The sequence below is a fragment of the Juglans regia genome, chromosome 11 (assembly GCF_001411555.2).
Source record: "Juglans regia cultivar Chandler chromosome 11, Walnut 2.0, whole genome shotgun sequence".
NCBI lineage: Eukaryota > Viridiplantae > Streptophyta > Magnoliopsida > Fagales > Juglandaceae > Juglans > Juglans regia.
Genome location: NC_049911.1, coordinates 5,449,381 through 5,474,194, shown reverse-complemented (window position 1 = coordinate 5,474,194; position 24,814 = coordinate 5,449,381). Strand labels below are relative to the sequence as shown.

Below are 24,814 nucleotides of genomic sequence, written 5' to 3'. Positions count from 1 at the left end.
TTCAATTCGGCTCAAACATTACCTGGATGGAGGCAGCTTGTGATACACCATATTTTAGTATATTTTAATTGAATGATTACTTTAATTAATTTAAATATTAGTTCTCTTGTTTTAAAATTTATTAGATTTTTCGTTGGTTTATTTTATGATTTTTTTTTAAGTTGTGAAAATTATTTTGTTATGCTTTATTAATATTAATTATTATTTTGCATTTAAATTTCTCATAATTTAAATTAGTTGTTTGTGGGTTTTAAAATTATTATATTGTGAGATTTAATTATTTTATTTTACTTAGTCACTATGTTTAAATTAATTTTACTTAAACTGTTGTTTTGAAATAATTTTTGTTGGAATTTTGTGACCCAAATTGTGAGGATTAGACCTCATTCCTTTCTTTCTATGTTTTTTCTTTTTCCTCTTTCTTTTTCTTTTTCCACTTTTTCTTCTTTCTTTTTCTTTCTTTTTCTTCCGGAACCACTGTTTCCTCCCGCGCGCGACGTCTCTCTCTCCCTCTCCCCGTGCATTTTCCTTCCTCCCCCAACCCGCCGCCGTGCACATCCGTCCGGCGACACCACCAAGCCCACGGCCTTCCCCACCCTCCAGCGACCACCTCCCTCCAATCTCAGCTCCTCCCGCGTCGCCGTTTGCCCCCACGCGCAACACTAAGCTACGGCGTTCCTTGTGCTCGCGCGCCGCCGTCGTGCCGCCGTCGGCTACCATTTATTTACCACTTCATCCTCGACCTCCTAGCAACCCAATGCACTCAACCCCAGCGCCGATCTACCACCGGTGAAGCCCCACCATCAACATTTTCGTTTTGAACATTTTGGCCTTAAACCGCCCTCTACGCCGCCACCCATGCCCAACCACCACCACCACTAGCTTCACCGACATCCCTAAGCTCTTCCCAATCAATCTCAGGTCTTGGTTTTTCCCCGTTCAAAAGTGGGTTTTGAGCGATGTCAGGATTACAATATTAGATGGTAGGAAGGACTATATGAGTTGGTTAGATGGTAGGAAGGACTATTATTATTATTTTATATTTAAATTGAGTTTATTTCATTTTGTTTGATTTTATTTTATTTGAATTGAAATTATGTTATTTTATTTATTAAGTTTATTTTATTTTGTTCGTTTCGTTCAAAGTTAAAAAGTAGGTTAAGGATTAAGTTATGGTAGGAAAATGGTACGACTGAGAATGCTATTGTTATATTTAGTGTAGGAAAATGGTACGACTTGGTTTGCTTTTATAATATCAAGATTTGAAAGGAACGGCATGGTCAGGGTGATCTATTTGGGGAGTAGGATATTTAAGGTTTTTGATTTCGTGGATGTATGACACGAGACTTTAGAATAGGAGGTTGTAAGTTCAACAAACTTTAAGGATAGATTTACGGGAAGTTCACCAAGGGTTTAAGGTTTTGTAGACTTTAGGAAATGATTTGTTATCATTTAATATTTTAGATTTTGAAAGCTTCGGGAGTCGATTGTTTTATTGTTGGATATAAGTTCATCGACCTTACAAATTTCAGAAAATGATTCTTATATAATTTAAGGTTTTAGAATTTCAGTTTTGAAGGACTGATTTGTACTAAGATTTAAGTTTTTAATTTCACAGGCTTGGTGTGCTAGCTTGACTTATTTTGGAGACTGATTAGTTTGTGACCATTAAAATGGGGTTGATTAGAGTTGAGTTATTGATATCGGGATTTTCAAGGAGATTATCTTTGGGGATTGAAGGTATTGATCTAGTTTGGATGATGATTGTTATTAGTTCGGGGTTATAATGGTAGGTTTTAGGATTTGATCCATATCAAATTTAAGGATGATAGTTGGTGTAGATTCAGAAAGGCATTCTTGGTGATTTTGAGGAAAAAGTGTAATAATTCATGGTTTTGAGAGATCAAGTATTTTTCTACCAAAATGTAATAAAAGTTTTCTGGTTAGTAGGTATGGAACCACCTGGTACTCGATGGTGTTGTTTGTGTGAGGACATAAATTTTATGCATGTAGCAAATTATCAAAGTGCACAGCAGGAGCGTGATATTTTGGTTGTAATTAGAAATTCAAATTTTGTGCTGATTTTGAGGAATTGGTGGTGACGTGAATTTTTGAGACGATACTTATAGTTGGAGATTAATCACTCAGTTGTACTAATTATGTTATTGATAGTTAACTTTGGAAGTGACCATTAGGTCACCAAAGGTAAAATACAATGAAGGTTTGGAAGTTATACCATAGGAGTCGATTGAGGTTAATATAGATTATCGAATAAAGTTATTAATCATTGGGATTCATTGGGTGTTGTATTAAGGCTATTGTGGAAAATGAGTTTTTGGATATCATAGCCACCCTAGGAATACTGGACGTGATGTGCCACTAGGGGACTAATATGAGTATGATGGAATCGCCTATAGGAGTAGACTTGAGAGAACATTACTCATGCATGTTTAGGAGTTTTTGATGGTGTGATTTTCTTAAGCGTGATCTGAGTTGTATCTTGTAACTACCTTAGCATTGATGTTTGATCTTGTAAATTTCGAGGACGAAATTTTATTTAACGGGGGAGGATGTGATACCCCGTATTTTAGGATATTTTAATTGAATGATTATTTTAATTAATTAAAATATTAGTTTTCTTCTTTTAAAATTTATTAGATTTCTCGTTGGTTTGTTTTATGATTTTTTTTAAGTTGTGAAAATTATTTTGTTATGCTTTATTAATATTAATTATTATTTTGCATTTAAATTTCTCTTAATTTAAATTAGTTGTTTGTGGGTTTTAAAATTATTATATTGTCGGATTTAATTATTTTATTTTACTTAGTTACTGTGTTTAAATTAATTTTATTTAAAGTGTTGTTTTGAAATAATTTTCGTTGGAATTTTGTGACCCAAGTTGTGAGGATTAGACTTCATTCATTTTCCTCTATTTTTTTTCTTTTTCCTCTTTCTTTTTCTTTTTCCTATTTTTCTTCTTTCTTTTCTTCCAGAACCGTTGTTTCCTCCCACGCGCGACATCCCTCTCTCCCTCTCCCAGTCCGTTTTCCTTCCTCTCCCAGCCCGCCGCCGTGCGCCTCCGTCCGGCGACACTACCCAGCCCACGGCCTTCCCCACCCTCCGGTGACCACCTCCCTCCAATCTCAGCTCCTCCCGCGTCACCGTTTGCCCCCACGCGTAACACTAAGCCGCGGTGTTCCTTGTGCTCGCGCGCTGCCGTCGCGTCACCACCGGCTATCATTTCTTCACCACTTCATCCTCGACCTCCTAGCAACCCAATGCACTCAACCCCAGCGTCGATCTACCACCAACGAAGCCCCACCATCAACATTTCCATTTTGAACATTTTGGCCTTAAACCGCCCTCTACGCCGCCACCCATGTCCAACCACCACCACCACTAGCTTTACCAACATCCCTAAGCCCTTCCATATCAATCTTGGGTCTTGGTTTGTCCCCGTTCAAAAGTGGGTTTTGAGATCCACGGCCACAGTGCGTTTTGCACTATTCCGTTGATGTGCCACCACTTCTAGCACCTCCGTGATCTTTCAAAAATTATATTATAGCATTGTAAGTATTTTCTTAAAGAACTTTTGAGATTTAAATGTATTTTCGCACTAACTTATATTTACTGTTAATTGGTTGGTTGTGCCGGACTAAGTCCGATGAGTAAGGGGGTCGGTTGGATTGGATGATGGAGTTGTTTTTGTGATTGGTTTATGCTATGAGATTTGTTGGCTGTTTCGGGTTTAAATATTGGTGTTTTGAATTTGACGTTGGTCATGGTGGATATTGGTGATTTTTAGGAAGTGATGATATATTTTGGGATTATGAGAGTTTTAAGTTTTGAAGAATTAAAATAGATTATTTTAGAAGCTTAGGCTTAAATATCGAAATCCGTGATTGATTGAAAATTTACGGAAATTATGTGATTATTTTTATAGGTGACGATTTATAGTCGACTCGACATTTTTTAGGAAAATTCTGAAAAACTAAGTCGTCCAGGTAAGCGGGGTTCCTTTGCTAAATTTGCATAAAAATAAAATGGACTGAAGTTAATTTTTGAAAATAAGCATGTTTTGTTATGAAAATATATTTGAACTATCTCAGTTATTTGTTCTGCATTACTCATGAGATTCTGTTTAAGAATAAAGTATTTTCTGGCATGACTGGTGTAGACATGAGCTATTTTACATTTTACATCTGAACTGTGCAAAAGAGAGTGAATATGAAAGTTTCTGCATAAAATTATGTTTTGTGATTTCTGAAAACTCTGTTCTGTTCTGAAAATGTTATATACTTTGATATGGTATAATTTCTTAAAACTTTTGGCATGACATTCTGAATAGGGATGTGGTTTGTGGATGGTGACCTATTTGACCTACAACGGGTGCTAATAGTGGCTTCTGTTAGGGTTGGTACTAACTGTTACCTTTTTGGTGCACCCACGTCGGAAACAAAGTGGTTTTTTTGTGGTCTTTCCTGTGTGCACACTCGGGGCTCCGAGAATGAATAAGGGGAAGATTCACATTCTGTTTCTGCTCGCTTATTTACCAGGGTTTGCACAACCCTACCACGGGGGTTAAACATGGCCTCTGATATGATATGATGTTCTGGTACGATGGTGGTCAGTTATGCCATGTCAAAAAAATTTGAATAAGAATATTTTTGAACTTTCGCTCTGATATGTTTGATAACATATTCTGATTTTGCATTCTGAAAGTAAAGTGTTTTGTTCTGCATTCTGAAAACTGTAAATGCTCATGTTTGCATACTTGTATATGTTCTCTGTTTACTAAGTTGTTGATAACTCACCCCCCTCTTATCTCCAATATTTTCAGATGATTTTTGGATATTTCAGCTGAGGATCAGGACTATGAAGAATTGGGTGAGATGGCTTAAAAATAGTGGATTAAGAATAAAAAGTTTTTTATGAGTATTGGTGATTTTTTATAATTATATTGTTGAAATGTGAGTTTAAGTGACATGTAGAGAAGTTGGTAATTTTTGGGATTACTGTATTGATGATTTTATATACGAGTATGTGTGGTTAATTAAATTGAAAGTGTTTACATTTGATTTGAAGCTTTTGGAAGAGTATTAGCAATATTGGAGTTGATTATCAGGTAATATAAATTAACTCTCCGGACCCTCAGGGACAGGGCGTTACAAAGCTCATTCTTAATCAAGGACTATAATTAGCAAGAATGTCTGAAACAATATATAGGATTAAACCCCTCAAAAATATAGTAACAGGACATAGTTATGATTGTATATATAGGATTAAACCCCTCCAAAATATTTAATTTAGATAAAAACTCAAACCTTTTTATTCAAGAAAACGACAATAGATCAGCAAAGAGCTAGCAGGTTCACGTAGAGATAAAACAAATTACTGGAACAGTACAAGAAACTATGGACACCGAGCTAGTTTTCAAGGCTTCGTAGCAGCCAAGGTGTTCCCAATGTCAATGACAAATCGGTATCTAACATCACCCTTGACAAGACGTTCGAATGCAGTGTTCACATACTCCATTGGAATAACTTCAACGTCTGCCGTGATGTTGTGTTTTGCCGCAAAGTCCAGCATCTCTTGTGTCTCCTTCATTCCTCCGGTGGCACTCCCCGCAACCATCTTCCTTCCTGTTATTTATATACAAATCTAATGAAATTTATATTTTGTAATTAAATGTCCAAAAAGTGATACCAACATATAAAGCAGGCTAGGAAAGATATTATGCTGAAGTTATACCTAGAAGCAGAGGAAAGACAGGCAGTTCAAGTGGCTTCTCTGGTGCACCTACCATAACAAGCTTTCCGTGGGTCTTCAATAGACCAATTAAAGGTAAAAGGGAATGCACAGCAGATATTGTGTCAATTATACCATCCAATGTCCCTTGTGCAGCCTACACAAATTTAATGTGCCTCATGTCAGGTTCTGTAGGTTAGACTAAAAGTATATAGATCAAGATCCTCTCAAGTCGGAGAACGATGGACACAAGAAGCGAGTTTACAATATTTATTGATCATTGTCTAAAACATCTATGTAGACAGTAACAAATGCTTTAAGAGATACTTTATATGTTTTTCTCTTTTATATTTGAGACCCGCAAGTTCAAACACGAACTTGAGGGGATCTGTTCAAACTCAAGAGCGTCTTTTTCCAAAATCGTATATGAAGAGCATAAAAAACAGAATATATATTGCAAAGTAAAGAATAAGTTAAACGCTATATAACATTCACCTGCATTTCTTCTTGGTCACGGCTAACTAAAAATGAGTCAGCACCAAGATGTTCCAAAGCTTCATCCTTCTTGCTAGGGGAGGTACTAATTACTGTCACTTTTGCTCCAAAAGCCTTGGCAAATTTAACAGCAACATGACCGAGCCCACCTAAGCCAACAACCCCAATATGCTTACCTGCCTCGGCAAGACCATAATATTTCAAGGGACTATAAACTGTGATTCCTGCACACAGCAGTGGAGCACCAGCGTCAAGTGGTAGATTTTCCGGGAACCGAACAACGTAGCGCTCATCAGCTATCATTGTGTCTGAGTAGCCTCCATATGTTACTGTTCCATCGTGGTAAATGGTACTGTAGGTTAGTATCATTTTGGTGCAGTAAGACTCAAGATCACTACTACAGTCATCACAGGAGTGACATGCACCAACAAGGCATCCCACTCCTACTTTATCTCCCACTTTTACTTTGTTCACCTTGCTCCCCACTTCTGTTACTACCCCGACAATTTCGTGCCTGCAAAAACAAGTTCCGACGCCATGGCTTCTAAATCTCTTTACACAAGAAAATTATAGCTGAGGAAAATATTATAGATGGCTGAATAAGTACAAAATTGTAGTCAATGCTGAGAAACATGATATATACCCAGGAACTAGTGGGTAGAGGGAAAAGCCCTCCCATTCGCTCTTCGCCAAGTGAAGGTCCGAGTGGCATACTCCGCAATAAAGAACTTTGAATCTTATGTCCTTCTCTCCGGTTGCCCTGCAAACACCATCATAAACCATTAATTTATGTGTGATAAAAAAAAGAATATTCAGAAATATTCAACGTTTTAACTAAATTAATGAAGTAATGAATCCTATAAGCAATAATGCATTCGCTTTTTCGCTGAAAAAGGTTATACGTACCAAATACCTTTCGGACTACAAAATTCTAAGGACTAAATTATATTTTCTAGCTAGCTGATACGACATCTTAAATCTTTTTAAATTTAAATAAGTTTATACTTTTCATTATAAAAATTAACATGACTAAAGAATAAAATAACTAGTTAAAAAAATTATAGATGTTATCAAACACTCGCACGTATTACCTTCTCCATTTAAGAAGGAAACACCAAGAAAGGAAAGCAAAAAAAAAGTAAAATGAAAGTTTATATATATATATATATAGCATAACAATCTATAAATATTTCCTCCTCTTGTTCTTAATTTATAGTTTTGGAGCATCAAAACTTAGGGGAAAGGAAAACGAATCAATCAAGATTTGAAGGACATGCAGATATATAAAATTAAGAGAAAGACCAGGACCTCCTGGAGAATTTGAAAGGCGAGAGGACGCCAGAAGAATCTCTAGCTGCCCATCCAAAAGCCTTCTCCGGATGCTCTTCCTCTGGTGATTTCGCCATTTCTTTTATCACACACGTAGAATGCAGAAAAGTGACAAGAGGGAGAGAGAGAGAGATGATTTGGGGGAGATATTGAGACCAGTACTACTACTTATATACAATGAGCATAAGGAGTTGGGGCTGAGCTAGTGACGTATTCAGTGAGCTAAGTAGAGTAAAGTCGCACTACGGTGCTACCTTCCAAGAAGGCTTGACTTTTTTTTTTTTTATACATTTATATATTTTTTTAAAATAAAATTTACAACATTATTAAAAATATTGTTTCTTAATTATTAAATAAAAAATTTTTAAAAAATAAAAAGTGAGTCGAAAGATAATTTATAACGACACAACATTTTTGTTAAACTAACGATAATAAGGTAAGATAATGTTATATGTCTGCTTTTTTTTTTTTTTGATAACTCATGTATTTATTTATTTATTTTACTTATTGATTAAATAAATGAGCTACTATGCCGGCCCACTCATTTTTTTTTTATCACTCATGTATTTATCTATTTTTTTATTTATTAATTAAAGAAGTGATTATTAGTATATTAATATTTTTTTATTTTTTAAAAATATTAAAAAATATGAAATAAAAAATAAATTTTGCTTGGGGGCGGCGCCGCTGGCAGCCTATCATCACTGATAAGGTAATGGCTATTGTAATCTTCTTGTAGCTGACCCACAAAGAATATTTGAGATCATAAATATTAAATATAAATAAGAATGGCAATACAGGCTATATATATATATATATATATATATATATATATATATATATATGTAGTCGACTGTATAATTGATTGAAATCAACATGACCAGTTTTTTTAATTTATAATGGGTATAAAGTTAAGCTCTACATTAAATTATCATTTACTATTGTTTGGCACTGTGTCATGTGTCGGACCTAGACTTTTTCCTATCCAAGCATAAGCAGCAATATTAGTATTAAAATATATATTTATATATTGAATGATACAATATACATGAGTTGTCCATTTCCTTAATGTCCATATGTACGGAGGTTATATGAATGAGCATGGGAAAACAACACCACATCATGCATATGGCCGGGCTGCCGCCACACCGAATCAATCTGCATGCTAGCTTCAAGACAGTTCTCTCAAACACATCATGCAAAGTGCAAACATGCAATATTGTTTCTCCTAGCTCCTGATCATCTCCTCAATGTATGTCGAAGTACTACAACTTTAACGGGACAGTCGTAGTTGCGAAAAAGGAAATGGGTTAGGCACAACGATCACATTCATCCATGTGCAAGTAACCCATGCAGCCATGCATAATTGACTTGAGAGCATTAACATTGGTTTATGCATGATTGTACCCTAATTTGAGTTAAAAATGACATTCTAGTGGCTTTAGCTAACCTCAATCAATTTCTTCCCACATTGAATTAGGAATGAGGTTGGCTAAATTATTATTTTTTATTATTTTCGAGGTTTTCTAGGATTCACAAATAGAGAAAGATGATGACCATTGGTGTGGTGCCTTTGACCCCCACTTGGATTCTAGCAGGAGTCACGACGTCGAGATGCTGGCCACTTGGGTCAAACAGTCCTTCCATAACATTAAAATAAGTGTGTGCTCGCATGCTCAATAAATGTGTACAGTAAATTGGCAGCAAAAAAATAAAAATGGCAATCAATGAATTCTAAGAATACCAGAAAATTCAAATTACAACTCCAACAAAATAATCCATAAGCCACTAGTCTCCCAATCCCTGATATAAAATTTATATAGTCATCCGACTAAATGAAAGGAGCTGATCCTCCAAGCTCATAACCTTCCTCTGCATCAAAGTCTACGGTTTCGCAGAATGGAACTGCAGGTGGGGACACCAAAGTGAGATTTCGCAATCTTAACAAGTAAAGCCAAAAGAATGATACCCAAAAATACAAACATGAAAAATTATACACATTTCACAATAAAGGAGAAAATTGAGATCTTTAAGCATTACCAAAATTGCACCAAACCAATTTTCTTCTCAATAGTCCTAGCAAAACCACATATTCAGAAATCCACATATCCATTTAATAACAGCATGCACCATGCTCTCCCCAAGGGACCATGTGCACACTCTAGCTCCCTTTGTCACATCACGGATAATGAGCATGGTGTCTGTGATGAAGTATCCTTTAGCCTCTGCCAGCAAAAGGCTACGGTGTCGGCCTCAGAGCTTTATTGTCTCATCCAAGCCCGTTGTTAACCAGCGACAATCCTGTAGACGTCACTTAAATTGACATGCTCTCGAGTGACTAGAAGAGTTCCACCGACATAATGCCCCATCTCGGCTTGGGGTCGTGATAGGCACCCACCCACAAAACAAGTTTTGAATAAATAAAACTAACACAATTTATCAGTTTCACAGCACAACCAGAGAACATAGCACAATTGATAAATTAATCACAGCACATACATGGATCAAAGCACAATTAATACAATAAAGGTAAATAACAATAATTAATAACGCAGATGCGTGAACAAACAGATACTGGATGACATGGCAATAATACATTAACCAATGATCGAACAACACACAGATTCACAAATCATAACTACATGCAATTCCCAATACTTTACCCGACCCTCGGCCAATAATTCCAACACAACCAAACTGTAACAACACAGTTAAACAATTTTCCAATGTCAGTATTCCAAGGGTCAGCCTAGGGTTTTACTTACAATGTGAAAGGCAATCTTGGATGATTGAGCACGCTATCTAAGGTATCTCGTGTGTGCATGCAAGTCACTGCGAGATAGAAAACAGTTAGTTAAAACTGACGATGCCTAAAAATTAATATGAAAACAGACTGGCACATAGTTTATTATGGTAGCGTCAAGAGGGACAAAGTACGGCTGCAGCGATGGCGGGGCACAGTGAATAATGGTGGTTTTTAGGGTAACCGAGACTCAACATGTGAAAAGTTGTTGGTGGCGGATATGATGAACTCAAGGGATGAAAAGGGGGACTACCAGTGGTTGGTGTTGGTTGGCGACGGTAAGTAAAACCCTTAGAGAGAGAGAGAGAGAAATATGGTTTCGATATTGGGGAAGATCTGAGAGGGGAGAGGCCGAGTTGGAACTGGAGGGATGGGGGTGGTCGGACTACCTTCAATGAGTAGCGGAGGGTGGCGATTCACAGTTGCGACGCCTTAACTAAGGGATAGAGGGTGAGAGGGAGAGAGATATATGGGAAGAATGGCATCACTGAGATGGAGACATTTGTTGGGCCTTGAGGTTGATCAGTGATGAGCAGGGGCGGCCCGTCATAACGATGAAGACAGCAATGGGGCAGTTGTTGGAACAACACTGCGACAGGGAATCAAGCAAAAGTTAGGAGGTGATAGAGAGAGAAGGACGAAGCCTTACAGGTGGCTGCCTGAGACATCTCCAATGATAATGGTGTGGGGTGCGGCTACAGCTGAGAGGGAAGATGGCTGAGAGACAAAGAGAAGCAAAAACAAAAGGGACCTAGGAACAGAGATATCGATGGACTACTAGCAACGACGAGGTTGGTGTGGCGGCGATGCAGTGGTGCCGAAGAAGTGGGGTAGAAGGCAACTACTGGGAAGGATGAAGAGCAAGTGTTCGTGTAACATACTAGTCATGGATTTAGGGTATATAGGTAAATTTCCTAAAAAAATCTCCGTTTTAAACACACAAAAATACGAAGAAACTCACTTGTGCATAAGCCTTTTACTCTGTCCAGTAGCCACCGCAGCAGTCTACCCTCTCCTCGGCCACAGAAACCACCTACCAGCGCAGCCCCATCAAGCCCACTCCCTTCCAGTAAGCCCACCGCCGTCGACCACTAGTTTCTCTCCTTAGCTTTTCGGTTTTACGGTTCTCTCTCTCTCATTCTCGGTTACTTTTCGGCTCAACAAATCCTCACTCTCTCTCCCACTCTCTCTGCATCGCACAACCATACTCAGAGGAGTCTCCGATTGCGCCGTTGTGACCCTCGCTAGCAACCCAGACCACCATCGCAGTGGCCTTCTCCCTCTCTCGGTGAGTTCCTCTATTATCGCACGGCTTGTTTCTTTTTGTTTTGTTTCCGTGAATTCTAAATCTCTAGATTGTTTGTTTCATAACGGGCCTTTGGGCCCTAAGCCCATTCGGCCAGTGCTTTTCCTGAGACAAGTATGCTGGGCTTATTTTCAAATGGATTTATGTTTTAAAAGTAATATGGGCCAGGTTACACTTTTACAGAAATTATTCTAGTTATTTTTAAATGGATTGTTTTCTCAATTAAGACTAGGCTGATGATTTTAAACACAAGTTTTTAATTAAATAAATATATTAGTCAAATGCTCATCTTATAAGAAAGTGTTGAAAGAATTTGAAATATGTTTTAAAATATATTATTGAGCCTAATATTTTGTTAATATTCTTTTGTCTATTTAGTAGAATTTTAATAAATTATTATGTTAAGCATATTAAACAATATTAATATTTATTAGTTTCTTATAAGATTTAATAATTTTGTTAAGAAAGGAAACCTATTTTAAGAATTGAGGTTTTTATTACTTATTTTAATAAACTTGATCATATCTTAAAGTATTATACTAAGTTATATTTTGAAAGTGAGAATATGCTATTAGTATTGTAAATAATTTAAGATATCAGTATTCATTGGTTTTGTGATAAACATAATATTTATTTGATTATGTTTTACGATGCGAATTTAATTTAGTAGGATATTAGTACATATTGTTCCCAAACAAATTTAGTGATAGTTATTATTGCGTATAGGTGTCGAGTTACGAAGTGATATTCAAGAAGAAGCGCAGCGAGGTAAGTAATTTTGATCACAAATTAGGATCATCATAGTTCAACTTATTTATAAGTATTATTCAAGCCAGTTCATTGACAGCCATTATTTATGCACCACTCATGTCATATGCAAACATGTCATCCAACATAGCATACGATCATGTCATTCCACATCATGTTTAAATTCAGAAATTATAATTATGTATGTATTATGTTATGCATCTCATGTGTATAAAACACGTAAGCTATCTTAATTTCAAGTGCAAGATAAAATTAGATCAGTTAATCAGATGCCCAGTCAGATGCATGGTACCAATGCAGTTCAGTTTTAGGGTGGATGTGCAAGCCACAGGCTCAAGCGTGGTCCACCATAGTATGCCAGAATACTATCAGCGGCTCCCCTTGCGGCCGCGGGATGTGGGACCTGTGTACAACCTCACACATAGGGTTAAGTGTGTTGGCCAGTCAAATAAATCAGTTAAATCAGATAGATCAGTCAGTTAATTCAGTTAAATCAGAAATACATAGCATAAACATCAGTATGAACAATCATTAATTTTAAACTCTCAGCATGAAAATTTTTGTGAAAACCTTATATTTATTATGTTTACATTGTGATGGATTTCTTACTGAATCTTTAACTCATTTTAGTTTGTTTTCATGTTTTTAACCACTCAGGTGAGGATATGAATACGAGCATGCAGGCCAAGAATAGAAGGAGCAGTTAATTTTAGTTTTAGACTTTCTAAAATAAAACATGATTTTATGATATGAATTTATTCAGTTTATTCATTTAATATTTTTTGAAGACATTTTATTAGACCTTTTTCTACAAAATAAATTTCTAATTTCATTTATGATATTTGAGATCCTTTCCTGGATTTATTTTTATAAAAAATACGTAATGCTTCTAGCCTATGAGAATGGGTGTTACAGTTCGACTCTAGTAGAGGAGGAAGGAAAGGAAATATGAAGAAGGAAGAACTTAGGGTTTTAACCCCTTTAAGCCAAAACGTCGTCGTACGGGGTAAGGGGCTATGTTTTAGGTCCTAGTTTGGACTTCCTAGGGCCAGGTCTACAATGACAAAAGATAGTAAACTAAAATATTGGACTTGGGGCTGGGCTTCACAATTGGGGGAAAATGAGAAACTAAGAATTAAAAATTATTTTCCTAAATCGACAATATTTCCTTACATATTTGTTGAGCATCTGTAGCGAAACTCCATCTTAATTAATTGATCTATGGCTAAGTCAATGTAGAGTAGTTTTTAGACGTCTTCATCAATATTTACATTTAACTAGCATTGGGCTAAGACTCGGGCTACTCTGCCATCCAATGTAGCCTGTTCAAGCTTACTGCTCTTTAGTTTTTTATTTCTTTTTTCTTTTCATATTTTTTAATATATTTAAATGTTTAAAAAATATTTCAATACACTTTAAATTACTGAATAAAAAAAAAAATTTAGTAAGTGGTCAAATTAATCTGTAAGCTTGAGAGGACAAAGTAGTTTTCTCCTTTAACTAAACCAATTAATGCAATACAGTTGTACAGCTTCTTCTTTACACGAGATTTGTTCAGATTCCAAAGCATCACCTTTTTCCATTAAAAAAAGAAGAGTAGTTAGTATAGAATATTCAATGTATACAGGTCATGAGGTTAGCATTATATACTAGCTAGCTAGAGAATAATATCATATATTGTGGAAGGAAAGTTTCCTGTTCTTTAATCAAGGACTTACATTTACTACAATAATCACATGTGTATAATAATTATTAGTAAATTGGTGACACCAACTACTTTAAATAAAAAAACAAAATAATGACACCAACATACTTATAATAATTAGCAATTGATTGTATTGACCGCTATCAAAGTGACAAATGTATGATATTTATAGTTTTAGGTGTGTAAGCCTCTTTTTAAAAAGTTGGTAAATTTGAGATTAATCTTAAAAAATTATTTTTTTAATGATAGACTCTATTTTTTTTTAAATAGAATACACTAAATTTGTATAACTTAAAACTGTATCTAGCATTACTCATGTCAAAACAACCTACCACAATTATATATGAGGCCTCATCTTTCATATGTTAATATTGATCGTAACATGAAGAATCTTTCAGGGGTAATTGAGTTAGAACTTTTCCTCTAATTGACATATATTATATATGATCGAAGTCCCTCATCTTATTTTAATTTGTTATGCGGTTGTTGAAATTTTTGTTTGTTATGGATCGGTTCGTTTGAGCAGAAAATATTTTAATTGTGAAGTACATCCTGATTTAGGGAGCTACTTTGAAAAACATTGCATGCTTTTTCCTTGATATACTTAATACACTTATAATGTAGCTTCAATGACATCAACTCCAGTAATATGATCGTCACGATAACATTATTACTTGTCTGCTTCAAAGAATATTTGAGATAAATATTAATAGTAGGACCTATCGTTTTTTATGTGAATCCCAAATTTAGTTATTTTTTTAAAGGGAGTGCGTGTGCTGAGCTTATACACCCTAAGACTGTACAAAATATTTCTATTAATATATATGTATATATTTGAGTTTATAATTATTGAATTCATGACCCATTTCTTCCATGCATGGCTTCAACTGCTACTTCTTACAGCATGTAGGCGTTTTGAAAGTTGTAAAAATTAAATAAATGGAAAGGAATAAATTTGGGAGTGTCGATCGACTATACGTACATCCAATTATCATTTACTTCTATAGCATACAAGAAAATTGTTTATTTGCGAGCAGTTAATTCCAGCGAAATGACTATTTGCAACTAAAATTGATTGCGAAAAGTCTTTTGGTCGCAATAAATTAGTCACAAAAACCCCCTTTTCTTATGCGCACTGTATCACGTGTCCGAGCTTCTTTCCTTTACAAGCATAAGTTATTGAAGTTACAAGAGGAATATTGTCAAACACATACAAGACCACCAGATTGATGAAGCATGAAGAAATTAAACTTATTTGATGAACTGTAAATACACATTGTTTATTTAATATTTCATTTTTCAATTCTATATAACTATAACTAGTCATTGTACATGACAGATATACACATGGAATTATTCTCCTAGCCACTGAGTGCGTCTCTGTTGTGCGCCTATGCATTTTGTTATTTGCATTCCGTCTGCATGTGTACGAGTCAATTGCATCATCTTCCTCCTTGCTTCTGCACCTTCCTCTTGCTTCTGCATCATTCTTAATATGGTACCAGAGCAATGACCGAAGATTCTGACGCCAACATGACATCCCGAGCTCAAAATAACCCCCAAAATCTTGCTAGCCCACTTTTTATCCAACCAGGCGAAGGTGCTTCTTCTTCCTTAGTCCCTGATCTGCTGACTAGCGAAAGCTATGTCACATGGGCGAGAACGATGCGCCGCGCTCTCAACATCAAAAACAAGCTTGGATTCATCGATGGAACCATCACCAGGCCACCAAACACTTTCGATCCTCTCTATACTCCATGGGAGTGCTGCAATGACATGATTATAGCATGGATACAACATTCGGTTAGCTCAAACCTTAGATCGAGCATTGCACATGCCGATACAACTGCACTCTGTTCCAACTCCACTTGCCAGGGCCACCAAGACCTCAGAACTTCGAAACTCACGCCGTGAACGACTATTCTGCTCCCACTGCAATATTCCTGGACATTCATTGGAGCATTGTTTCAAGGCGAATCCCAACTTACCAATCTGCTCCCATTGTCACATACCTGGATACACACGAAAAAAATGCTACAAGTTGAATGGGTTTCCTCCAGGACACAAGAACAATTCAAAATACAAATCTAATGCTAATCAATCCTCTCTTGTGCAGGAAGAAATTAACCATGGTTCATCTCTCACTTCAGAGCAGTACTCGCAGCTCATTGCCTTGCTAAATCCTAATTGCAGCAATGTAAACACTCCTACTGTGAACAACGTCAGTACCAACTCCCCTCCCGTGTCTGGTATTTCTTCCTCCCTTTATACACACACAATACCTTGCAACACGACAACTCAAACACCTTGGATCATAGACACCAGTACTTCAGATCACATGATCTGTACCCCCAAATTCTTCACACACAATATCACTCCAACATCTCGCATCATCGAGCTACCAAACAGATCCACTACTACTGCTTCTCACGTTGGTGATGTCCATTTAACGCCTCATTTAATCATTCGCCATGTTTTATGTGTTCCTGCTTTTACCTTCAATTTGATCTCTTCCAAACCTTAACCCAACATTCTAATTGTTGTCTAATTTTTTCCTCTAATTCTTGCTATATTTAGGGCCTTTCATCTTGGATGACGATTGGAGTGAGGATGGTGCGTAACGGCTTGTATCACCTGCAATTGTCTAGACTAGAGCCTTCTCTCTTGCAATCGTTTTTCCACAGTTTATTTCCTTCAATATCTGTCAATCATACCTCAACTTCTAAGATTAATCAGTTTATGTTATGGCATTATAGGCTTGGACATAGTTCCATGACTAAGCATATATTACATGATGTTAATCTTGATTTCAAATGCTCAGATCATTCTCAGCTTCCCTGTGCTGTTTGTCCACTAGCAAAACAACACAAAATTCATTAACCCGAATTAGAATCCAAAGCCACCAAACCATTTGATGTGGTTTCGGTTGACATTTGGGGACCCAACTCCACACAAGCTTACAATGGTGCAAAATATTTTCTCACCCTTGTGGATCAATTCACAAGATGCACTTGGATTTATCTTCTTAAAAATAAAGCTGAAGCTTGAACCTCTCTAATCAATTTTTTTTTCACTCACTGAGACCTAATTCAGCAGCCAAATTAAAATTCTTCAATCCAATAATGGCGCCGAATTTTACATGCCACATTTCTATAATTCCAAAGGCGTCATCCACCAATTAACATGCGTTGCCACACCTCAACAAAATGCCCTTGCCGAACGCAAGCACCAACACATCCTCAATGTGGCACGCACACTCAAATTCCTATCCGGTTTACCCCTCCAATATTGGTTTCACTTTATCACCACCGCAATCTATCTAATCAATAGAACACCAAAACCAATCCTTAGCAACAAAACACCATTTGAAGCCCTCTATCAAACCAAGCCTTCTTACTCACATCTTAAAGAATTCGGGTGCTTGTGTTTTGCCTCTACCCTATCACATTCCCGAAATAAATTCGACCCTTGCACCAAAAAATGCCTCTTCCTTGGATACCCATACGGTGTCAAAAGAAATAAACTACTTGACCTCACCATCAAACAAATTTTTATCTCTCGAGACATAATATTCCATGAATAAATTTTTCCACTCAAACATCAAACACCTCTCCCCACCGAAACCATTTCATCTCCATTTACGGACACCTCTTATATTCCTTTCAATTTCCTCAACCCACCCACTCATTCCAACGAACACATAGCTTCACCTCCCAATACCCAAACCAACGAAAACATGGCCTCATTTCCCACCACTCAGAATGACAAATCCAACTCCACCGACAATTCACTTTCATTACCTCTTACTCCACCTCGTCTACTCACCAAATAGATGAACCTACCTCAACACTCCCTCAATCTCGCCGAACCACACGCACTTACAAAGCCCCGGCTTACCTCTGTGACAATCATTACCAACAAGCATCCACACCTACTGTACACCATTCGGCATCCATGATGACGCGTCCTTAATCACATGCTCTCTCAGGTAAAGTTCTCTTTCCCATCTCCTCTATTTTGTCTTATGCCTCCCTCTCACCTTCATTTCGTGCCTTTACCACCTCTGTTTCCCTCCATTTCGAACCCACCTCATTTAGTCAAGCCATCCAACAACCCATTTGGGGTGAGGCAATGAACCAAGAGCTCACTGCACTTGAGCTCAATGAGACCTAGACCATCATTGATCTCCCTCCAGGCAAGACACCGATTGACTGCAAGTGGATTTACAAGTACAAATTCCAGGCTGACAGCAAAATCGAACATGCTAAGGTGCGACTAGTTGCAAAGGGATTCACCCAACGTGAAGGTATTGATTTTCACGATACATTCACCCCTGTTGCTAAATTAGTTTCAATTCGATGTCTACTAGTAGTTGCTGCCATCAAAGGTTGGGATCTCCAACAACTCAACATCAACAACGCCTTCCTATATGGCGATCTCGCTGAAAAAGTTTACATGCGACCACCTCCTGGTCACCATGCAGCCAAAACCAAACAAGTTTGCCGTTTACAGAAAAGCTCATGTATGGCCTTCGTCAAGCTTCTCGTCAATGGAATACAAAGCTGGCATCAACTTTAGCTGAATTCGGTTTCACCCAATCAAAGGCCGATTACAGCTTATTTACCAAATACACAGATGATTCATTTCTTTCCCTCCTCGTGTACGTTGATGATATCATCCTCATGAGTTCAAATTCCAGCTCAAGCTGTGCTGTCATACATTTCTTGGAAACGAAATTTCGCAAAAAGCAAATGGGACCATTACGTTATTTTCTTGGAATGGAAATTGGACGTTCCAAAGCAGGGATCCAAATCTGCCAGCGCAAATATGCACTGGATGTACTCTCGAAAATAGGCCTCCTTGCAGCAAAACGCAAATATGCACTGGATGTACTCTCGAAAATAGGCCTCCTTGCAGCAAAACCCTCCCCATTGCCAATGGAACCAAACAACAAACTCAAGAAAGATGAAGGTAATTTTTTCCATGACCCTACACTCTATCGGAAATTAGTTGGCAAACTACTTTATTTGACCAACACAAGGCCGGATTTGAGTTATAGTGTCAACTTGCTAAGTCAATTTATGGGAAATCCACGCATTCTGAATTATGATGCTGTGATCAAAGTTCTTAAATATATTAAAGGAACCCTTGGCCAGGGTATTTTTCTCCCTGCTAGTTTGAATTTGGAGCTTGTAGCATATGCCGACGCCAATTGGGCAAATTGCCCAGACACACGACGGTCCACCATCGGATTTTGTGTATTCATTGGGACCTTTCTGATTTCATGGAAATAAAATAAAATAAAATAAAAAAAAAAAAGAACACCATTTCCAGGTCTTCCGGAATATAGAGCAATGGCTGTCGTCGTATGCAAACTCACTTGGATTCGCTACTTACTCAGTGATCTACGCCTTACCGTTGGCACTCCATCTACACTCTACTGCGACAATCAAGCTGCTCTGCATATTGCCGCAAACCCCGTATTTCATGAACGCACGAAGCACATCGAACTTGACTGCCATGTAGTTCGTGATAAGATCTCCGAAGGACAAGTAAAAACTGCTCATGTCTTCTCCTCTTTTCAGCTAGCGGATTTACTTACCAAGCCATTACACTCTCCTACATTCAACCGATTATTGCTCAAGATGAGAGTCATCAACATTTAGTCTCCATCTTGCAGGGGCTATTGAAGTTACAAGAGGAATATTGTCAAACACTTACAAGACCACGAGATTGATGAAGCATGAAGAAATTAAACTTATTTGATGAGCTGTAAATATACATTGTTTATTTAATATTTCATTTATCAATTCTAGGTAACTATAAATAGTCATTGTACATGACATATATACACACGGAATTATTCTCCCAGCCACTGAGTGCGTCTCTGTTGTGCGTCTATGCGTTCTGTTATTTGCATTCCGTCTACATGTGTCCGAGTCAGTTGCATCATCTTCCTGCTTGCTTCTGCACCTTCCTCTTGCTTATGCATCATTCTTAATATAAGTAGCAATGATTAAAACAACAAATTAACATATATAGTATGATACGGACGTTATGAATGAGTACATATATATATGGGAATACAACGTACACATACATGACCACACCGATTCAATCATGCTTCATTTATACACTACTTCTCTCAAAACACGTGCAAACATATTGCACGCAATATTATTTCTCCTCCTCTACTCAATTTAACGTACGTGCGAAAACGAAAATGGGTTCGCCACATAGATAACTTTCATCGATATTGTGCAATTAAGTAACCCATGGGGCCATGCATAGCTGAATTGAGTTGTATATATAAAGTTTGATCTTCTTTACACGAGCTTTGGTCTTGAGATTCCTTAGTGCTATAGCATGGGTAGTGCTACACCCACCGAGCTAGGTTGTAGCTCGAGGATGGGTCTCGATAAGGCCATTTAGTCTTTTTTAATTTTTATTTTTTTATTCATTTTTTTTATATCCCTACATATTTAAAAAAAATCACAACATCATTTAAAAATACTTTCTTAATCACTAAATAAAAAAATAATAATAATAATTTGTCGGAATCCATTTGTCGGGACAACCGATTAATAGCGTAATATTAATGCTAGCTACTAGCTAGCTAGCTGGAGAATAATATCATATATATATATATAAATAGTGGGAGGGAAAGATTTATTTTCTTTAATCAAGGACGATACAAATTTACTAATAATATACAGCAACTGATCATTGTATTCATGACCGCTATCGCAACCATTTCCTGGCAAATGTCAAGGCATCTAACCACAATTATGAGGCCTCATCTTCATGTTAATTTATACGTTATTGATCGTAAACAAGAATCTTTCAGGGATTTGATTGAATTTTGACTTTTCCTCCGAGAAGTGATAATTGCCATATATATATTTGTATATGAAGTCCCTCATCTTAATTTAAGTTTTTTGTCACGCGGTTGTTGGAAATTTTGTTTGTTATCGCTCGGTTCGATGTTTGAGCAGAAAATATGTTGTGAAGTACATGATTTAGGGAGCTCCTTTGAAAAACATGGGATGGGAACATGAAATAACATAAAATTAAGATATATATATATTAACATGACTTGATGATCATGATATAACTTATAATATCAAAGTAATTGAGTTAAACTTCAGTTTTTGCAATCAAAACTTTTCGAGTAATATAATATGTGCTTTCAGCTCTTGGAGGACCGGAGTTAAAAGAAGATGAGCAAAGTGATCGAGCAAAAGAGGGAGAAAGAAGGGCTGGTAATTTTAGGTGGATCATGAAGCTCAACTGCGAGCTATTTTTTTATGGAAGGCATGGTCTCCCCCAAAGTACATGGTCATCATCTCGCTTTACCTACCTCTTTCCATACAAATAATTTACTTTTTTTCTCCATGCTATATATATATATAATATATATAGTCTTGTCTTAATTTACACTTAAAGAGGTTGATGATTTGAAAAGTAGCTTTTGTTTAATTAATAAGAAAATATTACTCAAAATTATGTTAAACTAAATCATAAGACTTAAAATCCTTTCTTCATATATGTCATATGCCTGTACGTATTAATTAAGTTATCGAGGTTTTGAACGAATTTTTCGTACTCAAGCCACTGGCCCAATATCAATGCCCTGAAAATCTAAACCCAACATGAGTTTGTAGGCCTGTGCAAAACAACCGTTAACCCGGCAGATCCAAATAAAGTGAACCAACTTTACCCGACTTTATCGGATTGTTATCTGATCGGGTCTCCAACCCAACTAGGAACGGGATTTTTGTCTTGGTGACAACCTGTCCGATAAAATTGCGAGAAACATGACTTAAAGAAGGATACGATGTAATAAAGAAAAGACAAAAAAAAATTTATTCCTGTGAAAAGTTCACGGAGGCTACACCCTTCACCTTAATTTTTGATACTCTGCAAATATTCCCTTAGACTCAACGGCAAAGAAAATTGAAGCCTTCGTCTTCGTTCACCAAGGGCTAGAATGGTTACTTCAGCCATTTCGCTGACCAAGTTGAAGCTCCTGTCTTTGTTCTCCGCAAGGATGGGCAGAGGTGCGTGTGTTTAGATTTAATTCCCAGCTAGCATCCACCTAGAAACAGCTAGCACAGAGAGAGAGAGAGAGAGAGAGACATGAGGTTACTGAGTGTGTTTGACGTTTGTTATGGCCTCTTGAGGAAGGGGAGATGGGAGTGGGTCACTGGGCATTGCAGAGAAGAGTGGGGAGAGGTTTTGTTGAAGCTACGAAGTGAAGGTTAGGGATGAGTTTTGAGAAACTCCAAACGCAACACGTTGATGATGACGATGGTGATGTTGTCCTTTCCCTTTTTCTCTCTTTATTTTTATTTTTTCATCTGTTTTTCTTCTCCAAGTGGCTCTTCCATTCTGCAAGTATTTTTTGTGTCTTTTCTTGAATTTGAGGATGATTGTAGATCTGAGATTCAGATCATTTGAGGATGATTGTAGATCAAAGATTCAAATCACAGAGAGATTTTGTAAATCGAAGTGCAAGAAGCAAATTGCTTTCTTTTTTCGATCAGGCCATACGGGTTCGATCTGATTTTATTCACGTAGGGTCGGTTTGGCACCTTAAACAAACTCGTTCGGGTCGGATTGGGTGCAAACGTGATTATAACAGGTCGAGTTGCAGGCCTAGTTTGGACTAATTAATCTTATACCAAGCCCACATGCTTTGGAGGAGGCGCTGTTACAGCCATGCATCCTTCAAATTAGAGCAATCATCAAAAGTCCTTTTCCATCCATTCATGCTAATAATTGACATTCACAAGATTCGATTTTTTTATTTGTCTTTTTTGCCCCGGGGCGGGGGAGAAATATATTCTATTCATTTACATATTCACTGAAATTAGTCATAAACTTGTAGGAAAATCATGAAATAGTACAAAGTCTTGATGAACCAATGATGTGTTAGATTTTATTACTTAAAATAAAATATATTTTGAGTATTTCAAATAAATATACTTATTTCCTTATATATATATATATAGTTTCTTGTGCATTTATGAAAAATGTCAACTCTTTGAAATATATGAAGAAGGAAATATAAGTAGTTAATTTATATTGAATCCTCATTATAGTATTAGTCTTAAAGTGAAGGAGAAGAGAGCTCTACATAAGCTAGCTATATGCGTTGCCTAGTTAGGATTGTAAATGAACTAGTTCATACAATTTCCTCGCTCATTTATGCCTGACTTGGCTCGTTAGTTTGACTCGATTAAAACTCGTCCATAAATCATTGAATATATATACATATATATATATACACATATAAACATTAAATTCAATATATAGGCATATATTTATATATATATATATATGTTTCTATACACATTAGATTTAATAGTATTAGCATGGTTATCTTTATAATTAAATATATAGTATGTAACCCAATGATTAATGCCTAGTCATTTATGCCTATATATTGAATATAATCCATAATTATACGTTAGTTAATTAAGTACTTATGTGATTAATTATCGTAGATATTTTATAATATGTGTAATGGTTAATATGTAGGACTTGGTAGTTTCATATACTACAATGTAGAAACCATATAAGAAATGTATTGATAAAAATGTTATAATCATATAACTCAAAACAATGTTTATATATTAGTTGTAAAAATTTCATTAGATTTTTCAAATCTGGTATTTTTTAATTATTCAATTCATTCAAAAGTAAAGTGAAAATATATAAAAGAGTACAAACAAAACTCAATTAATAAATTGACTTCGCTCGAGCTCGTTAAAGAAAATAGACAAAGATCGATAAGTAACTCGACTTGGCTCGAGCTCATGTTTGATTAGCTCGGCTCGGCGAGTTCTCAGCTCGAGCTAGAGGTTGAACTCGAGTTATTTGAATCTAAATCGACTCAATAACCCAAAAGCTCAACTCAGCTCTGATCGAATACAACCCTATGCCTACCAGTGGCAAAGTCGCCTGCAACATGCGCTCGGGCAAGGCAAAGGTAATAGGCTTTGGGCGCTATGAGGAAGACTTGTTACATAACAGAAAACTAGATGTTTTCTAGCTGTTGGATTTACCAGAAATCCTTCTTAATGGCCATCATATAATTGATCGGTTCAATTTTAAAATATACAAGAATTTTCCTGTTGAAAAAAAAAAATCTCCCCATCTCATAACTCTCATCAAAATTTTCTTTTGAGTTGTTCTAAAAAAGTGCTATCGTAGAACAACGAGAAAATAGGGACTTCATTGTTACCATTGCTCCCAAAACTTATATCCTCCACCTCTGCAACTCATAGGCTCTGTCTTCAAGCTAGAAGTCCAATTGAAGTCATGCATTCAGTTCCTCACATGTAGTGCCCTCACTCAATACATCTGCAAGGCAATTATCAATTCCCACTACAATAAGAATACTTGGTCTTGTACCAACCCTAAAACACAATCAGAGAACATGTTACTGAGGCCCCCTTCTCTGATTTAGGCAACTAATCCCATCTCTAACTGCCAACTTGTTTTGTCTTCAGTCGACGTGCCCACCTTTTATACAATGTCTACTTCCTACTAGAAACTACAATTAGCTTCTTCGTAGCTAACTCTCACTTGCTCGATCTCTCGTATTGCAAGATTTCAGCGTACTTTCGTGGTTCACTACCATCAATCAGTAGAA

General features: G+C 36.7%; 2 protein-coding genes across 2 annotated transcripts; one reads left to right on the top strand and one right to left on the bottom strand.

Annotated features, from left to right (window-relative positions):
• Nucleotides 1–5,207: 5,207 nt before the first annotated feature.
• Nucleotides 5,208–7,710, bottom strand: LOC108984582 (probable mannitol dehydrogenase). The gene is made up of 5 exons (XM_035695456.1): nucleotides 7,552–7,710; nucleotides 6,887–7,003; nucleotides 6,244–6,757; nucleotides 5,752–5,905; nucleotides 5,208–5,642 (listed from the first exon to the last, which is right to left on the bottom strand). Exons 1-5 carry the CDS (start codon nucleotides 7,647–7,649, stop codon nucleotides 5,434–5,436), a joined length of 1,092 nt encoding a protein of 363 aa, XP_035551349.1. The 5' UTR covers nucleotides 7,650–7,710; the 3' UTR covers nucleotides 5,208–5,433.
• Nucleotides 7,711–18,905: 11,195 nt separating this feature from the next.
• LOC108984583 (uncharacterized mitochondrial protein AtMg00810-like) lies at nucleotides 18,906–19,448 on the top strand. The gene has a single exon (XM_018956590.1). It carries the CDS (start codon nucleotides 18,906–18,908, stop codon nucleotides 19,446–19,448), a length of 543 nt encoding a protein of 180 aa, XP_018812135.1.
• The last annotated feature ends 5,366 nt before the right edge of the window (nucleotides 19,449–24,814 follow it).